Below are 27,127 nucleotides of genomic sequence, written 5' to 3' on the forward strand. Positions count from 1 at the left end.
GCATCATTTCCCCTCTCCAAATGACTTTTGTACCTAGCCGAAATATAAAAGAAAATATGATGATTGCCCATGAGACTAATGACAATAAAGTATGACATGGAAAATGCTTTTGATTATATATAGTGGAATTTTTTGTTCAAAGTGATGGAATTTTTGGGTTTTAGTGCCACGTGGATAAATTTGTTAAAAGAACATCATCTTTCTCCATCCTCATCAACATATCCCTAAGAGATGTTTTTAAAGCACAAAGGGGATTCAGATAAGGTAACCCCATCTTACCTTTTTTATTCATTCTATGCACGAAAGTACTCTCTAAACTAATAGCCAGATCAAAAGCTCAAGAAAAGTTTGAGGGTATCCGACTGAGTAGAAATTATCCTTCAATCTCCCACATCTAATTCGTGGACAATCTAATCATCTTTGGGACAACAAATGAACAAAGTGCCTAAGTCATATTCAAAAACCTAGGGAAGTACCAAGAATGGTCAGGACAAAAAATCAACCTCCATAAGTCATTAGTTTTCATCACCAAGAACACTAATTCAACAATCAAAACCTTAATTATTCAGACATTGCCATATAAGTCATCTTTGTCTAGAATGAAGTACTTAGGCCTCCTAACTTCTTTAAATAGAGCCAAAAAAGGAAGCTACAAAATTTTATTGGAAAAAATCAACTAAAATTAAAAGGTTGGAAGTCAAAATTACTCTCACAAGCAGGACAGACAATGCTAATCAAATCAGTTGCAAGCACAATTTCGACACATCATATGCAATCTTTTATGCTGCCAAAATTAGTGTGCAAGTCGCTGAATACTAGCTTTAAAAACTTCTACTAGTGTTTCTCTAAAGCATAGAATTACAATCTCTCTTTGAAGTCATGAAAATCTTTTTGTCGACCAAAAAACGCAAGTGGACTTGGCCTTAGGTTAATGAGAAACATGAATCTAGCAATGCTAGCAAAAAGGGGATGGGAATTGAGCCAAGCAAACGCTGGGTTATGGCATGAGATTTTAATGAAAAACATATATCAGTTTAACAGAGTTTTTGAAGGAAACTCCAAAATCATCAGATTTATGGTGATGGGAAGGCATCCTAAAGGTAAGGGAATTAGGAATTTATCTCCTTTAACTCTCCTCCTTTCTCTCTCTCGGGAAAAAGGGTGGAGTGAAGTGAGTGGGACGTGGAAACGGTTATAACGGAAGTAGTGGAAACAGGGTGGTGTGGGGTGGTAAAGAAGAATCGTACGGGGGCTGTAGGCGTGTGAGTACGGTGGCCGAAGGTGTTGGTGAGTGGATCTGTGAAGAAGTTTCTCGTCGTAAGGGACCTAAGGTGCTCGGAAGGTGGTCTCTGAGAAGGAAGTTGGCGAGCAATGGAGGTTTGGAAGAGAAATGGAAGAAACTGAGGTTACGGGAAGAAGAGTTTTCTAATATAGTAATAGAAGATAATGTTCCTGAGGAACTGAGATACAAGGAGCAAAGAAGCTTAGTGGGGAGAATGGTTTCGTCCAGAACCATAAGCAGGGAGGCATTGGAGGCAACAATGGCGAAGATATGGAGAATCAGTAAAGCAGCTAAGTTCATGGAGGTTAGTGTGAACATGTTTGTCTTGGTTTTTGAAAACCAAGAGGATAAGCAAAGAGTTTGGGCAGGAAGGCCTTGGCTCTTTGATAACAACCTATTAGTATTGAGGGAGTTTGAGGGGCACATTCCTCTACATCGCATAAGTTTTGACCATGAAAGCTTCTGGATCAAAATGCACAACTTGCCTTTATCATGCATGATCAAAGAAAGAGGAGTACAGATCGGGAGTACAGTTGGTAAGGTTAAGGAAGTTGATGTTCAGGACGATGGTTGTAGATGGGGGAGCTATTTGAGGGTTCAGATTTATATGAATTTGACACAGCCTTTGGCAAGAGGTCGTACCTTGAAGATAAAGGGAGAGAGTGTCTGGGTCCCGATTAGTTATGAGAAAATGCCACGCATCTGCTTTTCCTGTAGATGCATAGCTCATGGGACAACTGGTTGTTGCAGTGTACTGGAGGATTCAGAAAACAAGGAGGAGCAATATGGTGCGTGGATGAGGGCTTCACAGTTTCAAAAGGTTAATAATGCTAGTAATCGTTTATGGAGGGAAGATGGGGTTAAGAAGTGGAGGAGGGAAGATACTAAGCAGTTTCAAGGTGAGGATAAGAGAGAAAACAAAGATGATAATGGGGGTGGAGAGGGAGATGGAGGTGAGGGGGGAAAACTGAGTGGTGAGGAAGAGGAAAATGAAGATCTTTCAGAAAGCTATAATAAGGTGAGGGAAGAGGAGGTTGCTCCTACTACTAATATAGAGGAGGTGAATATGAAGGCAAGATCAGGGCAAAACAATGTAGAGAAGGGCCTAATAGAACTGTTTGAGTTGGAGCTGAGAGACGAGGTAGGTTTTCAAGCCAGTGGTATGAGCATTGAAAATGGGGAGAGAGAGATAAGGCTTGTCGAGGAGGTAGCTCAGAATAAGGGTTGTAAGGAAGTTGAGCAGGACATAAAAAAAGGAATATGGAAGAGGAAAGCAAGGAAAAAAGGAAAGAAGGACTGTGCAGCAGTTACCATAGTTAATAAAAAGAGAAATGAGGATTTTGTGGTAGAAGGAAAGGAACATGGGACAAATAGAAAAAAAGGGAAATGGAGCAGTGGTGCTGAAGGAGAAGATAGTGTGGTTGTAGTGGCGGAGGTTGAATTTCAACCCCGCCAAGAATTATGAAAATCTTAAGTTGGAACTGCCGAGGATTGGGGAATCCTCGGACAGTTCAAGATCTCTGCAGGATGGCAAAGAATAATAAACCCAGCTTGATTTTTATCATGGAAACTAAGATTAGAAAAAAAAGGATTGAGTTTCTAACGAAGAGGCTAGATTGTGAGGGTTGTATTATGGTGGATCCAGTGGGAAAAGGAGGTGGTTTGGCATTATTTTGGAAGGTTAATGTGGAAATAGAAATCTTGAATTACTCCCAAAGGCATATTAATGCTTGGATTTGGGATGAAGGTGTTGAAAAACGTTGGTTACTGACTTGTTATTATGGTCAGCCTAAAACGGCTAAAAGGAAGGAATCATGGGACTTGTTAAAATCATTTAAACCACAAACTCAAGTTGGATGGTGTGTGGTGGGGGATATCAATGAAATCCTTGTTAATAGTGAAAAGGAAGTGGGACGAGTGAGACCTGAGGGTCAGATGGCTTTATTTAGGGAGGCTCTTATTGATGGGAACCTTTATGACTTGGGTTGGAAGGGGGACAGATTTACTTGGAGTAATCTGCATGGTGATGAATCATTTACCAAGGAAAGGTTAAATAGGGCTGTTGCAAACACTGAGTGGAAAGAGGTGTATAAGGAGTCACGGGTTGAAGTTCTGGTGGCTAGTTCTTCTGACCATAAACCTTTGTTAGTTAACTTACTAAAGCAAAATGAAGCTGTAGGGGTTAAGAGGAGATCTTTTAAGTATGAGGCATGTTGGGCCTTAGAAGAAGATTGTGAACTAGTTCTAAAGACAGCATGGAGGAAGGAAGAAGTGGGGAGGAATCCTTCAAACAAAGTGGTAAAGTTACTGGAGAATAGTAAAGCCGTTTTTTAGAAGTGGAGTAAGAAGCTAAGGAAGGAAGGAAGAAATGATATTGAGGAAAAATCAAGGTTACTGCAGAGGCTTCAAGAGGATGAAAATAGTGGTAATGCACTAGAGATAAGGAGAGTGAAGGAGGAACTGAACATGTTGCTGGAAAAAGAGGATCTGAGGTGGCGTTAGAGGGCAAAGACTAATTGGTACAAGCTTGGAGATAGAAATACAAAGTATTTCCATGCTTGTGCCAATCAAAGGTAAAAAAGGAATTTGATTAGAGAAGTGATGAATGAAAGTAATAGGAGAGTTATTGGGCATGAAGAAATTGAGCAAACCTTCAGGAGGTATTTTATGAATCTCTTTCAGACAAACAATCCCAACAAAGAGGAGATAGAGGACTGCATTGGAGGCATTGAAGCAAAGGTTACCCCAGACATGAATGTTTGGATCTCGAGGAGCTTTTCAAGGGAGGAGGTGGAAGAGGCAGTAAAGCAAATGGGACCTCTAAAGTCCCCGGGTCTAGATAGATTTGGAGCTTGTTTTTTCTAAAACTATTGGAAGGTAGTAGCTGAAGAAGTGTGCCAGGCAGCCTTATCTATTTTAAATGGTAACTCTATGGATTCTGCTTTTAATTATACTTTCATTGCTTTGATTCCAAAAGTGAAAGACCCTAAGTTGGTCAGTGATTTCAGATTAATTAGTCTTTGTAATGTCATATATAAAATTGTGTCAAAAGCTATCACTAACAGATTCAAGAAAGTGTTATCAACTATCATTCTCCCACTCAAAGTGCCTTTCTTCCTGGAAGAATGATTAGTGACAACATTATGATAGCTTATGAAATGCTCCATTCAATGAAAACAAGAAAGAAAGGGAGGGTGGGAAGTATGGACATCAAGTTGGACATGTCCAATGCCTATGATCGAGTGGAATGGAAGTTCTTAGAGGCAATAATGACTAGACTTGGTTTTTGTGAGAGATGGGTGAAGCTTATTATGAAATGTGTAAGTTCAGTAACCTTCTCAGTGCTGATTAATGGAAAGGTTGGTCACATTTTTAAGCCTTCAAAGGGGTTAAGGCAGGGTGACCCTTTGTCACCTTACCTTTTCATCCTTTGTGCTGAGGGGTTGAGCTCGATGCTTAATTGCTATGAGAAACAGAATCTGATTAGAGGTGTGCAAGTGACTCGAGGGGGGACAAGTATCAATCATCTACTCTTTGCAGATGATTGTATTCTGTTTGGAAGAGCCAAGTTGTAAGAATGGGATAAGTTTCAAGAGCTGTTAAACAAATATGAAAAAGCCTTAGGACAATTTTTGAACAAAGGGAAGACTTATGTTTTTTTCAGTAGTAATACCAATGAGGAGGAAAAGAGAAGGATTATGGGGGCTGGGGCTTTTGTGGCTTGTGGTAGTTATGAGAGATATTTAGGTCTTCCAGCTCTGGTAGGAAGATCTAAATACAACTCTTTCAGAGTATTAAAAGATAGGGTCTGGCAGAGGATTTCCATTTGGAAAAACAGCTTTCTTTCACAAGCTGGAAAAGAAGTGTTGATAAAGGCTGTGCTACAATCCATCCCTACTTATACCATGAGTGTGTTCAAGCTTCCTGTGAAGTTGTGTAAGGACATGAATGGGTTATTTTCTAAATTCTGGTGGAGGAAGCAGCACATGGAGGGGGTATCCAATGGAAGAAATGGGAATCGTTGGGACTGCAAAAAGGAAAGGAAGGCCTGGGTTTTAGGGACTTGGAGAGCTTTAATTTAGCTCTATTAGCAAAGCAGGGATGGGGGCTTCTTAAACATTCTGATTCTCTATCAGCCGTGGTCTTTAAGGAAAAGTATTTTGGGCAATCAAGTTTTTTGGAGGCAAAGCTTGGCAGTCAACCCTCTTTCATTTGGAAAAGCATTTGGTCAGCAAGAGATTTGCTTCTTGAGGGATTAAGGTGGAGAATGGGGGATGGTAGTAAGATTCAAATATGGGGCTCTAAATGGATGCCAACACCCTCATCCTTTTCAGTCCAGTCACCAGTGTCTGTGCTGAGGGAAGATGCAAAGGTGGAAGAGTTGATTGATAAACAGAATAGGGTATGGGATGAAGGTAGAGTGAGAGCCATTTTCTCAAGAGAAGAGGCTGAGCAAATTCTTAATATTCCCTTGGGTAGAGCGATTGCACAGGATAAAATAATATGGGGTCCATCAAAGAAAGGGACTTTTACTGTCAGTAGTACATACTATCTGCAACTTGAAAGATTTAGAAACAGTAGAGGTTCAAGCTCAGATGCAGAAATGGAAGATAAGAGATGGTGGAATATTTGGGACTTAGAAGTCCCTGAAGTGGTCAAGCTGTTCTTATGGAAAGCAGCAAGTAATTTGCTTCCCACAAAGAAAAATTTATTTAAAAGGAAGGTTGTGCAGGATCCAAGTTGTCCCATCTGTAATGCAGAAGAAGAAACAGTTATGCATGCTCTTTGGGAGTGTAAAGTAGCAAACGATATATGGGTTGATGAAAGAAGCATAGTTTAGAAATGGAGCTGTAAGAAGGCGGATTTTATGCAGTTGTGGGAGAAACTGATGGCAAGTCTAAACATGTTACAACTTGAAGAGATGGCAGTCCTTTTTAGAAAAGTGTGGTTTAGGAGGAATGAATGTGTTTTTGAGGAGAAGCTTTCTTGTCCTAATGAATGTGTTCTTTACATCCTGCCTTTGTACCCTTTACTTTAGCTTGAAGAGTACAGGAATGCTCAAAGGGTACAAAGGCAGGATGTTCATCCATCAAGTGCAGACGGGAATAGACACAATTGGCAGTTACTAGAGGCTGATTGCATGAAGGTTAACTGGGATGCTTCTTTAGATTTAAAGAGGAAGCGAATAGGAGTGGGAATTATGATTAGACGAGAAGGGAGAGGCATTGGTAGCTGTTTGTGATCAGAGGAAGCATATGCAGGATCCATTAGTGGCAGAATGCCATGCACTTTGGAAGGCTTTGGAGTTGTGTAATGAGTTGAACATTCAAAAGGTTATGTTTGAAGGAGATGCAAAGGCTATTGTTTCAGCTGTTAACAGTGAGGAGGAGGATCTGTCCAATGTTGGTTTTATAGTTGATGATATACGTTCAGTGTTCAGAAATAGACCAGATTGGTCTTTACATTTTGCTTATAGAGAAAAAAATATAGTGGCTCATACATTAGCTAAGGAAGCTTTAAAGCTAGAAGAAGCTAAGATATGGATTGAAGAAATTCCAGGTTTTATTGTAAATTGCTTGGAAAAAGATAAACTTTGTATTACTTAAAGTTTGTTTAATGAAGTTTTGAGGTTTATTTTCAAAAAAAAAAAAAAGGTAAGGGAATTAATTTTAAAAGGCAAATGCTATCAAATTTTCAATGGTTTATTAGTGAATGTATGGTCGAAGTCTTGGATCCCAACTATGGAAAATTTTAAGCCTAGGCCTATCCAACAAATGAATGAGGTACATTCACTTTTGAAAGTCTCAGACATCATCACTCATAATCCTTGCTCCTAGAACATTGAGAAAATGCAAACTATGTTTGAAGAAGATAGCATTGAAGAAATCCAAGAAATTCCTCTTCCTCAAAATAGGCAAAGGAATGACTCCGTTATCTGGAATCTAAATCATAATAGGAAATTCTTTGTTAAAACTGCTTATTACTTGGCATCAAATGATATAAGTATCACCACTCTCTTCCCACAATCCAATTTCAAAAAACTATGGAGTTTGAAAATCCATGATCTTTATAAGCTACTGCTTTGGAAAATCATAGGGAATATGCTCCCAACGAGGGCAATACTGAGCAATATCATCCCGAATTTTCAACATGAAAGTTGTCTACTCTGTAACGAGGAAGAAGAAACAATGATTCATCTCTTTATCGAATGTCTAATTAAGAGCATAATATGACGACAAAACAGTTAGCCATTAAACCTCGCATTATTGCCTGTAAACTCAATGACGAATTGGATACAACTGATAATCAACCCAGCTCCAACACTGGGTTTAACTGAGTCAAAGAAACATAATTTTTCAGATTTTTGCAATAATTGTGTTGAACTTTATATGGAGGCAAAGAAACGATATTGTCCACAATCAATCAACTTTCTTGCTCAAGAAAGCCACAATCCAACTAGAAAAGGCATACCAAACTTATAAACAATCATGGAAACAAAAGGCAAAAAGCCATCAAAGCCTAAGCTGGGTACCTCCACCTTCAAATCAGCTGAGCTTCTCATTTGATACAGTAGTAAGAGATTCTTTCATTACATCTTCGACAATATTAATATGTAGGGACTCGGAAGGAAATAATTTGGAGGTATGGACCTTGAAAATCTCATCAACAAATCCAGCTTTTGCAGAAACTTCAATAGCTCTTTTGGCCACACAAATGCAGAAAAGACCAACCGTCCTAGAAGGTGACACTCAAAAGATACGGTAAAAAATGAAGCCCCCTCACCAATATGGCAACTAACTCCAATCATTGATGAAATTCATCAAAATCTTCACCCCCAAGAAGTTTGGAGAGTAATCAAAATTCACCTATCTCAACACTAGTGTGCGCACTTTGTGGCGCAATGGGCAGTGACTAATTTCATTTTTGGTCGTATACCCCTTGATACCATTCTTAGAACTATCTTATATATTGATGATAGAGGTAATTCCTGTAACAACTCATCACCTAAATTACAGGACAAAGTCAAGAACCCAATACCTATTACTCTTGCATCAACTCTCGAAGATAGTGTATAGCCCAACTCCTGTGATTGAAGCTTTTATAAATGACAAGTATATTATACCAACATCTGGCACCTCCCTTGCATGATTTGCATAACCATCCATATATAGCTACGTGATCCTTGATGTATATATACTGTAGCTTTGTAATGTTTTGGTGTGTGGAAAAATAATCAATCAATTTATATCTTTGATGGTATCAAGAGCCATCTAACAACAATCATTTTCTGCTCTATCTTTTTCTCCCAGCCATGGCTTCTTCCTCATCCATAACAACAAACTCTCAAACTCCTAGTTCCCTTGTTATTCCACCCAACAATATTGGTCACCTCATCAATATCAAACAAAACGAGAGAATTACCTTCTTTGGAAAGCTCAGTTTGTCCCTTATCTCAAAGGCCAATGTTTGTATGGCTTTGTTGATGGTTCGGTTGCACCTCCACCACAAGATCAATTGCTGCTCTCTGTCATTATTTCTTCATTATCTAAAGGCATTCTTGCTCTCATTATTGGCCTCCACAATTCAAGAAAGGTCCGGCAAGCATTGGAGAGTATGTTCTCTCTTCAATCACTACCTTTCGTCTCAATCTTGTCTCCTTAAAAAAAGGTAGTAGTTCCATTGCTAAATATTACCAAAAAATGAAGTCGTATGGAGACACTCTTGCAGCAATTGGGCAGTCAGTTACATTTTGGCTGGCCTTGGGTTTGAATATGACCCACTCATCACTTCATTCACCACTCGGTTGGACCCTATGAACCTTTAGGAGATTTATGGTCATTTACTCCATTATGATTTTTGTCTTGAGCAGTAACATGATTCCCTGTCAAATGCCACTGTCAATACTGCTTATAGCAACTCATCAAATTGTGGCCCTTCTCGTGAATCATTTGGCTCACAACAGTTTGGCAACAATAATCGTGTCAACCCTCAGTAGCATTCACATTCAAGAGGCCGAGGACGTGGATATGGCTATTCCAACTTCAATGGTATGGGCCCTGTTTGTCAACTGTGCAACAAATCGGGCCACATTGCATTGAAGTATTATCACCGTTATGACTCATCTTGTCAAATAGATCAACCATCTAATTTTCAAGCCCATGTGTCCACTACTATGAACCAAGCTGATCCTAGCTGGTACCTAGATACGGTTGCAACACATCATCTTACACCAAATTTCAACAATCAGAATCTTTAAGCTGAAGAATATACCGAACCAGACCAAGTTCGTGTAGGTAATGGTGCAGGTTTGCCTATTCAACATATTGATTCCTCTCGTGTCTTATCTCATTCCAAATCACTCATGTTACATCGGCTCTACAATAAATTCACTCAAGATAACAATGTTTTCCTTGAATTTCATCCCCACATTTTTTGTGTGAAGGATCTCAAGTTGGGAAAGCTCCTCCTCTGCGAGCAAACTAAAGATGGGGTCTACACTTTCTCCTCCTTATCTTCCATTCCATCCGTCAAAATTGCATTTGTAGGAGAACGGGCCTCGCTCGATACTTAGTAACCCACCACTTCGTCTCGTCAAATGTATTTTATTTTCTAATAAACTTCCTGTCACTGAGAATAAATATTTTCCTGTTTGTAACTCTTGCCAATAGGCAAAAAGTCACAATTTACATTTTTATCTTATCTATCTCCTTCTTCTTCTCAACACCTTTGGACTTAATATTTTCAAATGTTTGGAGAACCTCGCCAATGCCTTCTGTTGAAGGGGTATACTATGTAACATTTTTGGATGATTATAGTAAATTTACATGGTTCTACCCTTTAATTCGCAAATATGATGTTAAAACCATTTTTTCACCATTTTCAATCTCTTGTTGAACATCAATTTAGCTCCAAAATTAAATATTCAAACCGACTGGGGAGGGGAATATGGGCGGCTAAATATTTTTTTCAATCTGTGGGTACTATTCATCATTTAACATGTCCACACACTGATGAACAAAATGACTCTGTGGAATGTAAACACAGACACCTAGTTGAAACTGGTCTCTCTCTCATGGCTCATGCGTCAATTCCAAAAAAATATTGGTTTCATGCCTTTTAAACAGCTTGTTTTCTCATAAATTAGATTCCATCCCCTATGATCCACAATACATCACCTCTTGAATATCTCTTTCATAAAAAGCCTAATTACTCATTTCTCAAAACTTTTGGATCTTTTTTTAGGTTATAACCCGTCCCACAAAGGGTACAAGTTCCTAGATCCTTAATCGGGCGGCCCGTACATTTCTCGCAACGTTTAATTTGACGAGAATATATTTCCTTTTCATAGCTCACCAAGTCGTACACTTAATCTCTTACCCACGGGCCCATCTGTCCATGCCCATTTACCTTTGTCTTTGCAGGTGCCCCTATACATGAGAACCCACCAACTTCTCAACATCAACCTACCACCACATCATCTTTTTCATCACTTTAGCATGCCACAGATAATGTGTCCTTGCTCCCTGCAAATGCTCCAGTTGAAACACCACTTGCAGTGCCTGCACCATCTGTCCAAGCCATTTCTCAAGCTGAATCTGTGTCTAGCACACATCCCATGTGCACAAGATTGCAAAATAACATTCGTTGTCCCAAAGTTCACAATGACGGCACTATCACCTATCCTGCCCGTGCTCTTGCTGTTGTTTCTAGCTCCTCTAATTCTAAACCCATTTGCTTCGCAACAACCTCTAAATAACTTGCTTGGAGACAGGCTATGAATGATGAATTTGATGCACTCATGCGCAATCGACATGGTCTCTTGTTCTTGCCCAACCCCACATGAATATTATCGGTTGTAAATGGGTTTATCGCCTTAAATAGAAAGTTGATGAAAGCATTGAACGACATAAGGCTTAGTTAGTTGCCAAGGGATTTCACCAGCAGCCAGGGCTTGATTACACTGAAACCTACAGTCTCGTGGTCCAGCCTCAAATAATCAGACTGATCCTCTCACTTGCAATCAATAGAAAATGGCATGTGCGTCAACTTGATGTTCAAAATGCATTTCTGCATTGGGACCTCATTTAGTCTGTTTATATGGCTCAATTTCCAAGATTTATTCACTTTTAATTCCCACATCATGTTTGTCACTTGCGGAAAGCCATTTATAGTCTCAAACAAGCTCCACAATCATGGTTTTCAAAACTCAGCAATCGACTACTTGCATTGGGTTTCACTTTGTCAAAGGCCGATTCTTCCTTATTTATTTATCGGATTGCTCAGCTAGAACTTTTTGTCCTAATTTATGTGGATGATATCCTGGTCATCAGTTTTACTCTAGCTGCCATTGATGATCTTTTACACAACTTGTGGTCAAGTCTACCCATCAAAGACTTGGGTCCTCTTTACTATTTCTTAGGTCTTGAGGCCACCTTGTGAACCGATGGACTTTTACTCTCCCAACACAAATATATAATTTACTCCACAAGACAAATATGTCTGTAGCTAAACCTATTGCTACACTCATGTCCTCTGCTCATAATCTTCATTTATTTGATGGAGATCCTTTTCATGATCTGACACTATATCGTAGCACGGTTGGGGCACTTCAGTATATTTTATTAACTCATCCTGACTTATCCTTTGTTATCAATAGGGTATGTCAATACATGCATCACCCTGCCACAAATCATTGGACTGCAGTAAAAAGAATTCTTCGATACCTCAAAGGCACCTTTCAGCATGGACTTCTCATCAAGCTCAGTTCTTCCGCCGTATTGCATGTCTTACCCGAATTAAACTGGGCTGGATGTCCAGATGACCGTCGTTCCACCAACAGTTATCTCATCTTCTATGGTGACAATCTCATTTCTTGGAGTTCTCGTAAACAACACACGATAGCCTACTCAAGCATTGAAGTAGATTACCGTGCTCTTGCAAATCCTACTGTAGAAATCATTTGGATTCAAGGTCTACTCATGGAACTTGGTGTGTCATTTCCTCAGCTACCAATCTTGTGGTGTGACAACATAAGAGTTTCATATCTTACTGTCAATCCTGTTTTTAATTCACAAACTAAACACGTAGCAATTGATTTTTATTTTATTCATGAATGAGTCAGTAGAGGACAACTACAATTTAGGTTCATATCTGGAAAGGACCAACCTACTAACATTCTTTCAAAAGCACTAGTGGCGGCTAAATTCAATCCACTTCGGAACAAGCTCATGATCCGAGATCCGCCCATGTACTTCTTGAGGGGGCATGATAGAGATAATTCCTGTAACAGCTCATCACCTAAATTACATGACAAAGTCAAGAACCCAATACCTGTTACTCCTACATCAACTCCTGAAGATAGTGTACAGCCCAGCTCTCTTGATTAAAGCTTCTATGCATGGCAAGTATATTATACCAGCAGCTGGCACCTTCCTTGCATGATTTGTACAGCTATCCATATGTAGCTACGTGACCCCTATTGTATATATACTTAAGCTTTGTAATGTTTTGGTGTGTGGAAAAATATTCAATCAATTTATATCTTTTAATTGACAATGGCAAAGATCCTCTTTGAGCTTTATGTATATTTAAAGTAGTTATAATTTTGATAGAATGCATGCTTGTTGAGAAAAAAAAAATGTTCTATGATTTTTAAATTAATAAGAAAAAAACATTTAAATTATGAGCGGTGCTACTCTGCTGCCAAAGTAGCATCACTCCTAATGACTGCTAGTTACTTTTTTTTTTTCATTTTTTTCACATTTTTTAATATGTTTAAATAGTTTTAAAAAATAAAAAAAAATATTAATACACTTAAAATTACTTCCTTAATTATTAAGTAAAAAAAATTTATCAAGCGATACATTTGAGGGGTATAACTAGGGGTGTAAACCAATCAGTCCGGTCCGGTCCGGACCGAACACCCCATAGGGACCGGACCGGACCGGTAGTTATCGGTCCGGTCCGGTCCGTCCGGCCTATTTTTTTTAAAAAAAATCAATTAATAAAAAAATTATTTAAAATACTAAATTAAATTAAGTGACTTATTAATGTGGATTATGTAACAAACTCAATAAAAAAAATATTTTATATGATCAATGATAATAAATTAAATGAAAATTACATTATTAATTTATATAATTACCATATAATTAACTAATTGATATTATATATTAGTTAATTCATAGAATATTAACAACTGTTAATAACATATTTAAAATTTTATATTGTTAATAATAATAGGTTAGATGAAAATATATATAAAATATTGTTAATTTATAGAATATTAACAAGTATTAATAACATATTTAAAATTTTATATTGTTAATTGTATAATTATTATATAAATAATATATATAATATTTTATTTTTTTTTATTTTTTTATTTGGTCGGTCCGGTCCGGTCCGATCCGAGAAATCTCCACCCCAAGATCAGACCAAAGACTAAAATTTATGTAGTGTTTGGACCGAAACCGACCATATATTTGATCGATCCGGTCCGATCCAGACCGAACCGGTCGATCCGGTCGGTTTCTTTGATCCGGACCGACCGGTTTACACCCCTAAGTATAACTTGAGAGGCAACTTTTTCCTTAAATTATATGCTAACTATTCTATCTCTCACCAATAATTTAAATCTTATCACCCTAAAATCATTAAAAACAGCTTTCCCTTGCACAGTTAGCTAGTCATGATAGGTTTTCATGAAACATATGATTCGATTATTTAACGTTATGTGAATTTATTATCTTTAATATGTAGTAGCAGTACAATGTGTAACATCATAAATCATTGATAAAGCACAGCAAAGGTCCTTTCAAATTTTTGTATGAAACGTTTTAAATAAGAGATAAATACGTGAAGTAAGCTTTTATTAAACATTTAATATTATCTAATTAAACAACTCACACGAAAAATAATAAATATTGAATACTGATATATAATTATAAATATCTAAGTAAGTCAAAATTTACAAGTCTCATACAAACATTTTATAAAAATAAATGATGATTACCATGAATTTTTATTTTTTATTTTTTTGACGAGATCCACTATTTTATAAAAGACTTGCACAATTCTTGTGCACTTGGGATTTGTGCACTAGACCCTTTCATAATTATTTAATATACCTTTTATCCATCCCTTGTATTAAAATAAATATTTAGATAATAACATAGAGCAAATGATCTTTTATGTTGATTTAAGAGATAAGAATTGTTACAAATATAAAGAGATTACACAAAATAAACTAACAAATTGATATGATTTCATAGAATCTGTTAGATCTACTTTATAATAAAAATAATTTTAAAATCTGACGTACCACATTAAAACACATCAGTTTGTAAGTTTATTTTTGTTTAATCTGCTAAAGTATTTTTTTTAAGAGATATCTCATTTAAAAAATAATATTAATATTTAAGAGCAACCTTATTTATGGATAACTACAGACAAAATAAATTTGTCTCTAATCCATTCCTTGGGTCCAACACTTGTCACTGATTAACCTAAAAGAAAGATTTTGTAGTCGGAAGAAGTTAAACAAGCTATGAAAATTGTCTACATGTGTATAACTAGTATCAAATCATATAGGTCGGTCCTAGAGGAAATTTAAATGGAAAATAACATCATCTATATACATTAGTCTTGAATTTTAGAAGGAGAGTTCTACATTAATAATTAATATGTATAATCTTCTAAAGTTCAAATTTAAAATTCATATCATAAAACTTTCTGAATAATTTTTCCCGGGAATATAGATGTCGGTGAGGGTAACACTACCACAGCATGGTCCACTCCTACTTGGACTTCTGGTTGACTGCCCTACCGCAAAAGGAGGACCCGTATACAGTGAGTGAAGAGTCAGAATGTCTGGCTAAATTCCTCACACGTGGCTGTTACACCAATATTATTAGTTATCTACTAAATCTTTTTTTTTTTTTTTTTGAGCAAATCTACTGTTTTGATAGACAAATATTTGAGAGATTTTTTTTAAATAAAAAACAAATTGATGTAGCTTGTAGTTTTGATTATATAGAAGTCTTAAACCATAATACTTAATCAATATGTGATTTGTTATTTTTGTCATTTTATCTCCATATTTAAATATATGTGTATTTAAATAGAATGATAAAAATGACAAATCACATTATAAGGGGATTCTTCCTTACTAGAAGCGAAGGCCCAGTCCAAAACGAATAAAGTTTTCAACACAACCCATTGGTAGATTCCTCTGGACGCAACCCGCATGAGGGAGTGTGCTGCAGGGGATGAGAGTCATCGATCTGGAAACCCCTCGAGTAGTAGCCGTAATGTACGGGGAACCCTCAATCCTCTTATAGGAATGGAATCAACGGATCACCAAGGATACTAGCTGGGAGAGGGAAATAGGCTTAGAAAATCACACCGCATTAATGGCCCCACTACCTAAGCTACATGCCACATTAATGACACCGTCGCAGAGCCACCCGCATTAAAAAATTCTAACAAAGAGAACAATATGAAGGACACAGACTCCACAGGAGCAGACACAATCTGTCCCCCAGACTTATGGTATAAATAGCAAGTTTCAGATACGAAAAAATCTCTCTAATCCCTAAACTCTTTTACTTATTTACAAACTTTCAAGATAATTTACTAACTTTGACATTGAAGACTCATCGGCCCTAAGGTCAGCCTCTCTTAGTTGTCTTCCTCATATTTTTTGCACACATTTCTAAATACCTGAGTTGTCGGAATTTGGCCTAAAGGCGTGCAAAACACGACGTTAACACACATATTAGTTAGATGGAGGTATGTGGTTTAAGATTTCTTTGTAACATTTCTTGATTATAAAATACTTTTTGTTGTCAATAGATCTAACATATCAAAGCCACATCAGAGCTTAAACTTACTTTTATAAGATATTTTGGTAGAACTAGCACTTGTAAATTTGAAATATTGGTTGGTGTAATATAATTAAGTTTATTTATATTTGATTAGCTAGTATAGAAAGTCGCATGAAATGTATTATTTCAAATTAAGAATGGTCAATTGTTCGAACGTTGTATATTATAAAAATTGAATTTTGGTATAGTTGGTTCGGTTAATTTGTGAAGTATAAATGATAATTTTCATAAGCATATTAATTAATTATGAGTAATACGTGCGATGCTGAGCTGCGCACACACTTTAGACAACGGCCTCATGCTTTTGAAATTTTCCATGTAAACATTATGCCATAATTGCGTTCTTTTTACAAAATCGAGACAATGATTATGATATAATACAAAGAACATCACTCTTTAATCAATAATTATCATTAGCGCTTCTGTTCTTTAATCATATCGTGGGTCGACCGATTCATATTTTTTCGTTCAAAAATTTTATTCATCATTTTCATATACTATATATTATATATATATATATATTTTTTTTATCAAATATGTAATATATGAATGATGAGTAGAGTAATAAAATTTAAAAAAATTAAAAATAAATTAAAAGAAATAAAAATAAATATAATATGTAATGTGTGGAGATGATTAATAACAAAACTTTTTTTCGTTTATAACACCGATCTTTAGTTTTTTATATATATATATATATTTTTTTTCTTTTCATCAACGTATTACCGTATCAAAGGGAGATACTTTAATTAGTTTGATCAATAACATTGTTTTTTTTTTTTTTGTTAAATTCTTAAGCTGGTAGAAAATTATAAAATTAATTATTTAACTCACGGAATATTTTCTTTGATACCACATCAAATAATTAGTTATCCCAAAAGATTTAACTTGATCGGAAAAGATAAAATTTAATATGTAATTAATTTCCAAGACTTTAGTATTAATTTAAAGAATATTGCTATTGGGTCATTTGAAACTTACCGTACAATTGCCCTTCTTGATGTGGAACCATCATGTAGTGTTACATGATTTATTAAAAAAAAATATATTCAAACCAAAAGGGTCCATGAAAAAAAAGAAAAAAAAAAAAAAAAGAAGATGAAAATTCCAAGTTCTCAAAACCCCTTTTATGTTTGTGTTTTTAACTTTTTTAATAAACCAAGCGACATCACACGGTAGTGTCACATGAATAAGATCATCTAAGAGGTAAGTTTCATATGACCAAATATCATTATACTAATTTAAAATACAACACCAACTACTGCACCAATTTCAAACTACTAATTACTACACTAATCAGTCTATTGAAATTGTCACAACTAGTGTTCTTACAATTCAATAATCTATTAATATAAGAATCTAATATGATGGGTTCCTTGCTCAGATATTATTAGATCCAAAGCCACAATAGATTAAGAGGTAAGCAATGTAAAATGGTTGCAGTTTCACCAAACACAAACTTGTCATGCATTTGCTCTAACAACTCATTTCCTGCTCAGAACGAGGCCTGTCAACATGGTTTCTTGAACACAGACGTACGTCTTGGATGTTGAAATCTTAACCAAAACTCCCCAACTTAAACCTCAATCAAATCGGAGCATGAAGACACTGATGATCTGTTTACGTGACAGATATATAGAAACTCTGCCATATAGTATTAATGGAGACAACTTGGGAGGTCCTCTTCCAATACCCAAAAATTAGTTAGAGAAGCTTCTTAGATATAAACTATGTCCCGGCCTGCTGCATCACCTAATTTTTGACAGGAAGACCATTATTTTACACCATTGATAACTAATCCTCAGATCCAAGGTACCTTTATATGAAAGACTCATGGGCATTTGGGCCACTGCTTTCGTTTACATGTATTCATGAGTTTTGTGGATCTGAATGCTCTTGATCTCATCTAGGTAACCTTTTTTGAAAATCGTGGGCATTTGAGCCGCTGTTTAGTTTACATTGGTCAGTTTTTGGGATGATGGTCGGAGTTGAAACCAAATGGCTTTTTATTTATAACCAAGTGCTGCACCCAGTTCAAAATTTTGTGCGATGAATTAGGGAATTTTATTTGATTTGCCAATGCTAAATTCCAGAAAGCGATGCCACAGTTCAAGCTGTTTTTCCATATTTAGCACAGAAAAAACGTATTGGAACCGTGGTCTGTTGCAGAAATCACGCTTGTGTAAGACAAAAAAGGTGAGGGAGAGCTCCACATTCTCATGTGAAAGTCACATGCATCAGAGACATCTTGGACAAAGCCAAGGCTTTTGAAAGTAAATACATAGCAGTGAGACAGAGCTCACTTTTCCCTATTCCCTTCACTCCTAAAAAGCTCTTTAGGAGGGAAGGGGACAATGGAGGAAGGGATTAAGAAAGAGCAACACCATTGTACTGAAGCTCCAAAAATTCTCAGATTTGCACATAGCTGGTGCCTTCTACTCTCCCTTTTTGCCATTTCAACCGGTGCTCGGGCTTTCGATTATGCAGATGCTCTCAGAAAGAGTCTGCTCTACTTCGAATCTCAACGCTCCGGCCGGCTACCGTACAACCAAAGGGTCACTTGGCGTGATCATTCTGGACTCACTGATGGCCTGGAACAAGGAGTAAGTCCAAATTCTCAAACCCCCATCTGCCCACCATTGTTGCATACCATTTCTTGATAAGTGTTCTGTGTTTTTTTTTTTTTTTTTTTCGTGCAGGTGGACTTGGTGGGTGGATATTACGATGCCGGTGACCACGTAAAGTTTGGGCTGCCAATGGCATTCACCGTGACAATGCTCTCGTGGGGAGTCATAGAATTCCGTAAACAAATTGCAGTTGCCGGAGAATTGGAGCATGCCATGGAAGCCATTAAGTGGGGCACAGATTACTTCATAAAAGCACACACTAGTCCAAATGTATTATGGGCAGAGGTACAGATTTGGTCTCATCCCAAATAATTGTACTATCTCCAGAATGCATGATTTGAGTTAAAAGTTGGTTCAAATTCAAACCATATCTCACATGCAGGTGGGCGATGGCGACACCGACCACTATTGCTGGCAGCGGCCGGAGGACATGACGACCTCGCGGCAAGCCTACAAGATCGACGAGAACAATCCTGGGTCGGATCTAGCCGGAGAGACGGCCGCAGCCATGGCAGCTGCATCAATAGTGTTCAAGGGAACAAATCCACATTACTCACACCTACTCCTTCACCATGCCCATCAGGTACATTAAAATCTATTTTGTTTGTTCCTAGAACAAACCCACGAAACAGATACTGTTTTTTAAGGGTTTAGTCCCACTCAGTGGGACAATTAGCAGAGGGATTATGCGAAATTATTATATGTTTTGTGATTGGTAGTTGTTTGCGTTTGGAGACAAGTATAGAGGAAAGTACGATGTGAGCGTGGGTGTAGTGAAGAACTACTATGCGTCGGTGAGTGGGTTCAAGGATGAGTTGTTGTGGGCAGCTTTGTGGCTGTACAAAGCCACCGACAATGAAGAGTATTTGAAATACGTTGTTGACAAAGCTGATACCTTTGGCGGTATTGGATGGGCCATTACAGAGTTCAGCTGGGACGTTAAATATGCTGGCCTCCAAGTTATTGCATCAAAGGTAAATTACCCAACTCTTCCTCCAAATCAAATGGGTCTTCTTTTTAAACAATAAAATTAAAAACAAAAAAAAAAATCTAATAACGAACATAAGTCTGTCTTGTTTTATAAACATGATAAGTCTCGTTGCAAAACGTAAATAATGAAATGGAATAGAACTGGCTGTCTCTGCTTTTGGGGATTTTGCTTTTTTCTATATTTATAATAGAATAACGATGATTTGTGATATTTTATTAAAATTTAAATAAAATATTATTATAATATTATTTTTATTTTAAAATTTAAAATTTAAAAAAATTAAATTATTTATTAGACTCAAATATCGGTGCCTCTAACATTTTTCATTACTTTATAGAGGTCCGAGATGAAGTAAGTCCTAATTAAGGTCCCATCAATAGGGGAAAACTTCGAAGGAAATAGGTAAAAAGGCTGTCTAGTCTGGAGCATAAAATGATAAAAGAGGATTGAAGGTGATTCTTTGCATTGCAGTACTTTTGTGTACGTGGCTCCCAGTCCCATCAGTGCTACTTCATACAAAATAAAACTTCATTCAAAATAAAGATTCATGTACAGTCATTTTATATAAATATATTTTTATATTTTATTAATATAATTGACTAAAATATTTATTTTATATTAAAAAAATAAAACAACTAATCACATTAATAAAATATACAAAAACGTATGTAAAAGTAATGCATATGAAATTTTTACAAAATAAATAATTGTAAAAGTTACAAATGTGCACCAAACAAGATAGACTGTTCTATAATGCTATCGTACAAATGGAGGACAAGGGCTTCCTCCTATGTTTACATCAGGACCACCCATTTTAAATCAATCTTGTAGATCGTAATGATAATTCAATGTGTTTGAAGAGATGTTATTGGTTCGTCTGAGCTTCCAATTTGGTGCCTGATATTTCGGAATGGCCCACTTTCTAAAACCTAGTGAGTGGATGCAATTCTTTCATTTATGGATGTTAGTATGTTAGATGAGGCACGTCTGAGTGTAGACCCACACATGTTGGGAGATGTCATTGGAGTTGAGGGAACTTCCCTTCCCCGCAACCCTATTTATGTGCAATGTATGTCATTGGAGTTTGATTGTTGTGGTACCTAAGAGTGATTAGTGCATAGCAATAAACTGTACTTGAAACAGTGGGAACTGCGACACATGGTGCACATTCAATGCACCACACCAATATTACTCTTGGTTAAGAGTAATGTTATCCTTTATCCTTGAGTATCAAATATTTAGATGAAAAATTACTTTAAAATTCAGCACATCAGTTTTTTTTTTTTCTTTCCAAAAAGGGAAGACGGGGGCGATCAGCATAACTACCCTTCCTGGACGTAACTATAGGAGCCCTTCTCCAGTGTGAAATATCGGTTTGAGCCATAGCTACTGTCTAATAGGCCAGCCTGTCACCATAGCACTACCAAGCTGTCAGCCAGCCCAAAGCCCATCCCATAGATTTTTGGTTAGGCACTACTCCTGCAAGCAGTTTCGACTTATGCCTAACTCGAACTCCTGACCTCAAGACTATTGAATACCAGCTCGTACCAACTGAACTACTACCTTAGTGGTAATTTAACACATCAGTTAGTGACACTAAAAATGACCAAATTCAAGATGAAGTACAACATTCTTCAAGTTAATTTAGCTGAAAATGAAGTATTTTGCCTTTTTACCTTTGCAGTTGCTCATGGAAGAAAAGCACAAGGAGCATGCTCACATACTCGAACAATACCGATCAAAGGCCGAATACTACATCTGCGCTTGCCTTGGCCTCAACGAGAACAACGGCAGCAACGTGGAACGCACACCAGGGGGGCTCTTATACATCCGCCAATGGAACAACATGCAATACGTTTCAACAGCAGCTTTCCTTCTCACCGTATACTCCGACTACCTCCAAAACTCAAACCAAAATCTCAAATGCCATGGAAAAATGGTAGGCCATGAAGAAATCCTCAATTTTGCAAAGTCACAGATTGATTATATCTTGGGCTCTAACCCGATGAGCATGAGCTATTTGGTTGGGTATGGCTCGAATTACCCCACAAGAGTGCACCACAGGGGTGCCTCAATTGTGTCCTACAGAGAGCACAAGGGTTTTATTGGGTGCACCCAAGGGTATGATCATTGGTTCAGCAGACAGGAGCCTAACTCCAATGTTCTGGTTGGGGCATTGGTGGGAGGACCAGATTCCCAAGATGTCTTTGTCGACCACAGGCACAATTATATGCAGACCGAGGCCTGCACATATAATACAGCACCATTGGTTGGAGTTTTGGCCAAGTTGTTGCATTTGGAGGACCTAAGTTTTGATCAAAATCATAGCTCGCCTTTGGTTGCTTCTTACTAAATTTCATGTCGAATGAAAATTAGTGTTCGATTTTATCTCTCCCTTTTCTTTCTTTCTTTATATATACATGTTTATCTATGTATATATGTTTTTGTTCCTTGGCTAAAGTAAGGAGTGACAAACTCATGTTTACTTCATTGTTTTGTAATACTTTTTGGATACGGTAATACAAGATTATAAAAGATCATTACTGTCTCTGTTTTTGTTTTTTTCAATTTCTTTTCCGAGTTAAGAAAAATGAACCGTTTTGATTCTTTCTTATTTCTTCAGGTTCTTTGTTTGCTTTTCTCATCACGATTCTCTGATTTTTACTTCCCTAAACGAGAAATTGTGTGTCTCTCTCTCACTTGAAAATTACGAAAAAATTACAAGGAATCACAAGCCTTTTAGGTTGCATTTGAGTGCTGAGATGATCTCAGATGATTTGAGTTAATTAGTTAATAGTAGTATTTTGTGGATCTTATTGAGATGTGTTAAGGAAAAAACTACTTTGCCTCTCTACTTTGCCTACTCTATTTGACCGCTGGTCAAACTTCTTTATTTATTTATTTATTTATTTATTTACTTAATGATTAAGGAAGTGATTTTAAGCATATTGGTATATTTTTTTTTATTTTTTTAAATATTTAAATGTATTAAAAAAATATGAAAAGAAAAAAAAAAGTTTTTACGCTGGGCCAATCAAGTTGGGGCGGCATAGTAGTCGCACCCTTAAATGTATGAAATAGGTTGAGATATGTTTAACTTTTTATGAAAAGTTAAAAAAATAGTGGGACATATCAATAATTGGTTTGAAATTGGTTGAGTAGGGTTTAACACCCAAAGATAACCTAAGATGATTGGAATTGGGCTCATCTCTAATGGTTGATGCGATTATTTGAAAAGAAACAAAGAGGGCAATTGCAATTCAAACAAAGTAACCCAATAAGTTTTCTTCCTAGTGGGGTGCTCGAGAAGCTTTAGCCTACGTTGGATTTTTTTCATCAGATGGACATTGGAGAGGATGAATTAGTCCATGTCCACATGCTTTTCCAGCACCATCGCGATGGGATTTTTTGTTGGCATTCTATGCACTTAATCCCTTTTAGAAACATAACTTTTCATCTCTACGCAAGTATATACCAAATAAAATAGAAAATAGAGTGAATTTCATGGTTTATATTACCTTTAATTTCAACGAGACACCATAGAAAGTTCAGCAGTATACTAGCACTAATGTGTCAAAGGTTGATCTTAAACCTCCATAAAAATCCTAGTAAAAGTTAATATAGGGGTGTAACCCGCACTCGCCGGACCGGGGCGATCGACTCTCTGATTCTCCGAAACATCCTCTCGAAGAAGAAGAAGAAGAAGTTTTTTGTGTTTCACCACACTACTATGGATGAGCAACTACAATTGGCAGCCTATCATTTTGAAGGCCTCAGCTATGGTACTATTTAGGCTACGTTTGGGTAGCCAACATACTTCAACACTTTTCAAGTATTCTCGTACTATTAGAAATACTTCACATGCCAAACGCAATGAACCATCTTCATACCAAAATCTTTCCAAAAATCACTATAATATTTATTATTATTATATATAAATTAAAATTAAAATCAATAATATGTATCACTATTATATATAAATAAGAAATAAAATCACTATAATATTTATCACTATTAAATGTAAATAAAAAATAAAATCACTATAATATTTATTCACTATTAGATATAAATAAAAAATAAAATCACTATAATATTTATCACTATTATATATAAATAAAAAATAAAATCACTATAATATTTATCACTATTAAATATAAATAAAAAATAAAATCACTATAATATTTATCACTATTATATATAAATAAAAAATGAAATCACTATAATATTTATCACTATTATATATAAATAAAAAATAAAATCACTATAATATTTATCACTATTCAATATAAATAAAAAATAAAATCACTATAATATATAAATAAAAAATAAAATCACTATAATATTTATCACTATTATATATAAATAAAAAATAAAATCACTATAATATTTATCACTATTAAATATAAATAAAAAATAAAATACTATAATATTTATCACTATTATATATAAATAAAAAATAAAATCACTATAATATTTATCACTATTATATATAAATAAAAAAAATAAAATCACTATAATATTTATCACTATTATATATAAATAAAAAATAAAATCACTATAATATTTATCACTATTAAATATAAATAAAAAATAAAATCACTATAATATATAAATAATAAATAAAATCACTATTATATTTATCACTATTATATATAAATAAAAAATAAAATCACTATAATATTTATCACTATTATATATAAATAAAAAAAATAAAATCACTATAATATTTATCACTATTATATATAAATAAAAAATAAAATCACTATAATATATAAATAAAAAATAAAATTACTATAATATTTATCACTATTATATATATAAAAATAAAATCATTATAATATTTATCACTATTATATATAAAGTAAAAATAAAATCATTATAATATTTATCATTATTATATATAAAAATAAAATAAAATCACTACAATATTTATTAATATTTTAAAATCACTAAAATAAAATCACTATAATATTTATGGGACCCACACCTTTTTCAACTACCTATCCAAAAGTCAATAACTCAACATACTTCACACATCCAAATAATTCAAAATACTCTCAATGGGACCCACAAACGCACTCTACTCTCTACTCATAACTATTCACAAACATTCTCAATACTTCTCAGATATTCTCATTACCCAAACGTACCCTTAATCATGGGTGATGAAGAGGGAGAGTTGACCTGGGAGGCCTTAAAGGACGGATTACATGCAAGGTTTGGACCAACTATGTATGAAAATGTTTTTGGTGACATATCAAAGCTGATATAGAAAGGCTCTATTCGTGAATATCAATACACGTTTGGAAGATTATTAACAAAGGTAAGGAAGGTTGCACCTGAGTACCAAATTGAATGTTTCATTAGCGGATTGAATGAGAATCTAAGGGTGGGCGTCCAAGCTGCTAGACCTCTGTCTCGCACTTTGGCAATTAGCTTGGAAAAGTTATACAAGGCCAAACAACAAGCCCAATATCGAAATCTAATACCCAAATTTGGTGATCCACAAGATGGCACAACTCATTCCTAACTTTCGAAGCATACCAAATCCTCCATGACCGCCATCGAAAACCTTAAATTGTCAGAAAATACCACCTATTAGGAACTTACAACCAAGGAGTAGTTGAAATATCGAAGGAAACGTAGACTTTGTTTTAATTGTGACGAACGGTTTGTTTCGACCATAAATGTGCAAAACCCTTTTTTGTTAGAAGTAAATTGCATTGGAGATGACAACAATGGGACTATGGTTTCTTAGAAGGATGTAGATGAGCTGAGAAAGAGTTTCCAAAGATTGTCTTTGAGGACAATGGTCGTGATATGGAGGAGGAATGTTAGGGGTTGATCGTAAACCTCCATAAGAATCCAAGTAAATGTCTGAGTTCATTTAGTCTAGTAGGAGTTAGAGTCCATTTCTTCCTAGTCTTAGTTTAAGGCCTAGTTTGGATAAAGAGGTGTTTGCAGATATTTTTCAAATTTTTCAGAACAAAAATAATTTTAAAAAATTATACTTAAACAATTTTTTTATTTAAATTTTTCTCTCATTTTTCAAAACAAATAAATTATCTTAACTCAAACTATTTCACAATTATTCACAGAATTTTGAGATATTAAAGTGTCCAAAGGAGCCTTAAGTCTACTTTATTTGGCCTTTATGATCTATTTTTACTCAAGTCTTGCCCATAATAGTTTAGTAAAAGTCTCGATGTGTGTGTATAAATATTTGTCCCTCAGATGAATAATAAAACATCATAAAAAGTAATTTTCATTAACATAATTCGGAGTTTGGAGATAGTTCTAAATATCTAAACCAATCTTTTTCTTTATTTTCCCACCACCATAGCTTACCAACTGATCAATATTCATTTTAACCTATCACCACCAAAACGCCGCCCCACCATGCATTATATAACTTAGGGCATCTCTTCTGCATCACACCTCACTTCCTGTCTAGAGGCTGGCTCATCATGTCGCTAAACTTACTTTTGAAGAAAGTCGACGCTCCACCATGAAGTTGCAAACCTTTGACTCTGTTGTTGTAGTTGCCTCTTCACCTACTTCTAAAACTACTTTTGGATGTTCTTTGGACGTTCCACTCCCCATTCCTCTTCCAACATTGTCTTAGGTAAATATTTCAAATGTTTGGGGTTTCGTTCTAATTCCCACTTTGGAGAAGAGGGTCCCATTATTTTGTGATGTTTGTGGATGATTAATCTTGTTATACATGACCCTATCTTTTACAACATTGACATAAACTTTTTTGTGTTCATCAAAATCTTCACAAAATGGTCCAAATACAATTTTCTCGTACCAATAAAGTGTTTTGTTCCGATAATGCTATAGAAAATAATGAGAAGTTGGTACGGATCTTGTGGTACCTTGTGGTTTCATAATTGCATTTAACGATAGTGATGATAAGAAAAAAGGGAGGCTATTTCGAGGGAGCCGGTCCTCCAATTTCATACATGATGAAATATTATATGAGAAATCTTTGATGTTCACATTGCAAAGCATATAGCTCTTTATATAAATAACCCAAATGCTAAGCATAGAAATTGTTTGAATTTAATTACACTAATAACTCAAATCTTACCATTTATTATTTTGATAGCCCATACCATTTCCCTTGCAAATCATGGATTGATATCAATTATCTTATAGCAAATCATGGATTGATATCACAAGTCTCTTTTAATTTTAGGATCGACAGGGCATTATCTCTTATTGCATTTGTTCTTACACTCCTCAATAGAATGGGCCACTACAAGAGATTGTGTTTTTTGGGATAAAAAATTTTATCCCAAAAGACACAATTTTCGTCCCAAATTATATTTGGAGA

The 27,127-nt window shown here is 35.6% G+C and overlaps 1 protein-coding gene across 2 annotated transcripts; it reads left to right on the forward strand.

Moving 5' to 3' along the window:
* Positions 1-18,036: 18,036 nt before the first annotated feature.
* LOC121253241 (endoglucanase 11-like) lies at positions 18,037-22,338 on the forward strand. Of its 2 annotated transcripts, XM_041153229.1 has the most exons (5): positions 18,041-18,773; positions 18,870-19,082; positions 19,180-19,380; positions 19,517-19,771; positions 21,473-22,338. In XM_041153229.1, exons 1-5 carry the CDS (start codon positions 18,525-18,527, stop codon positions 22,139-22,141), a joined length of 1,587 nt encoding a protein of 528 aa, XP_041009163.1. In that variant the 5' UTR covers positions 18,041-18,524; the 3' UTR covers positions 22,142-22,338. The 2 variants fall into 2 exon arrangements, with proteins under 2 accessions (XP_041009164.1, XP_041009163.1); XM_041153230.1 differs by lacking the exon at positions 19,517-19,771 and having other exon boundaries at positions 18,037-18,773.
* Positions 22,339-27,127: the final 4,789 nt, after the last annotated feature.

Source organism: Juglans microcarpa x Juglans regia, chromosome 2S (assembly GCF_004785595.1).
Source record: "Juglans microcarpa x Juglans regia isolate MS1-56 chromosome 2S, Jm3101_v1.0, whole genome shotgun sequence".
NCBI classification, from domain to species: domain Eukaryota; kingdom Viridiplantae; phylum Streptophyta; class Magnoliopsida; order Fagales; family Juglandaceae; genus Juglans; species Juglans microcarpa x Juglans regia.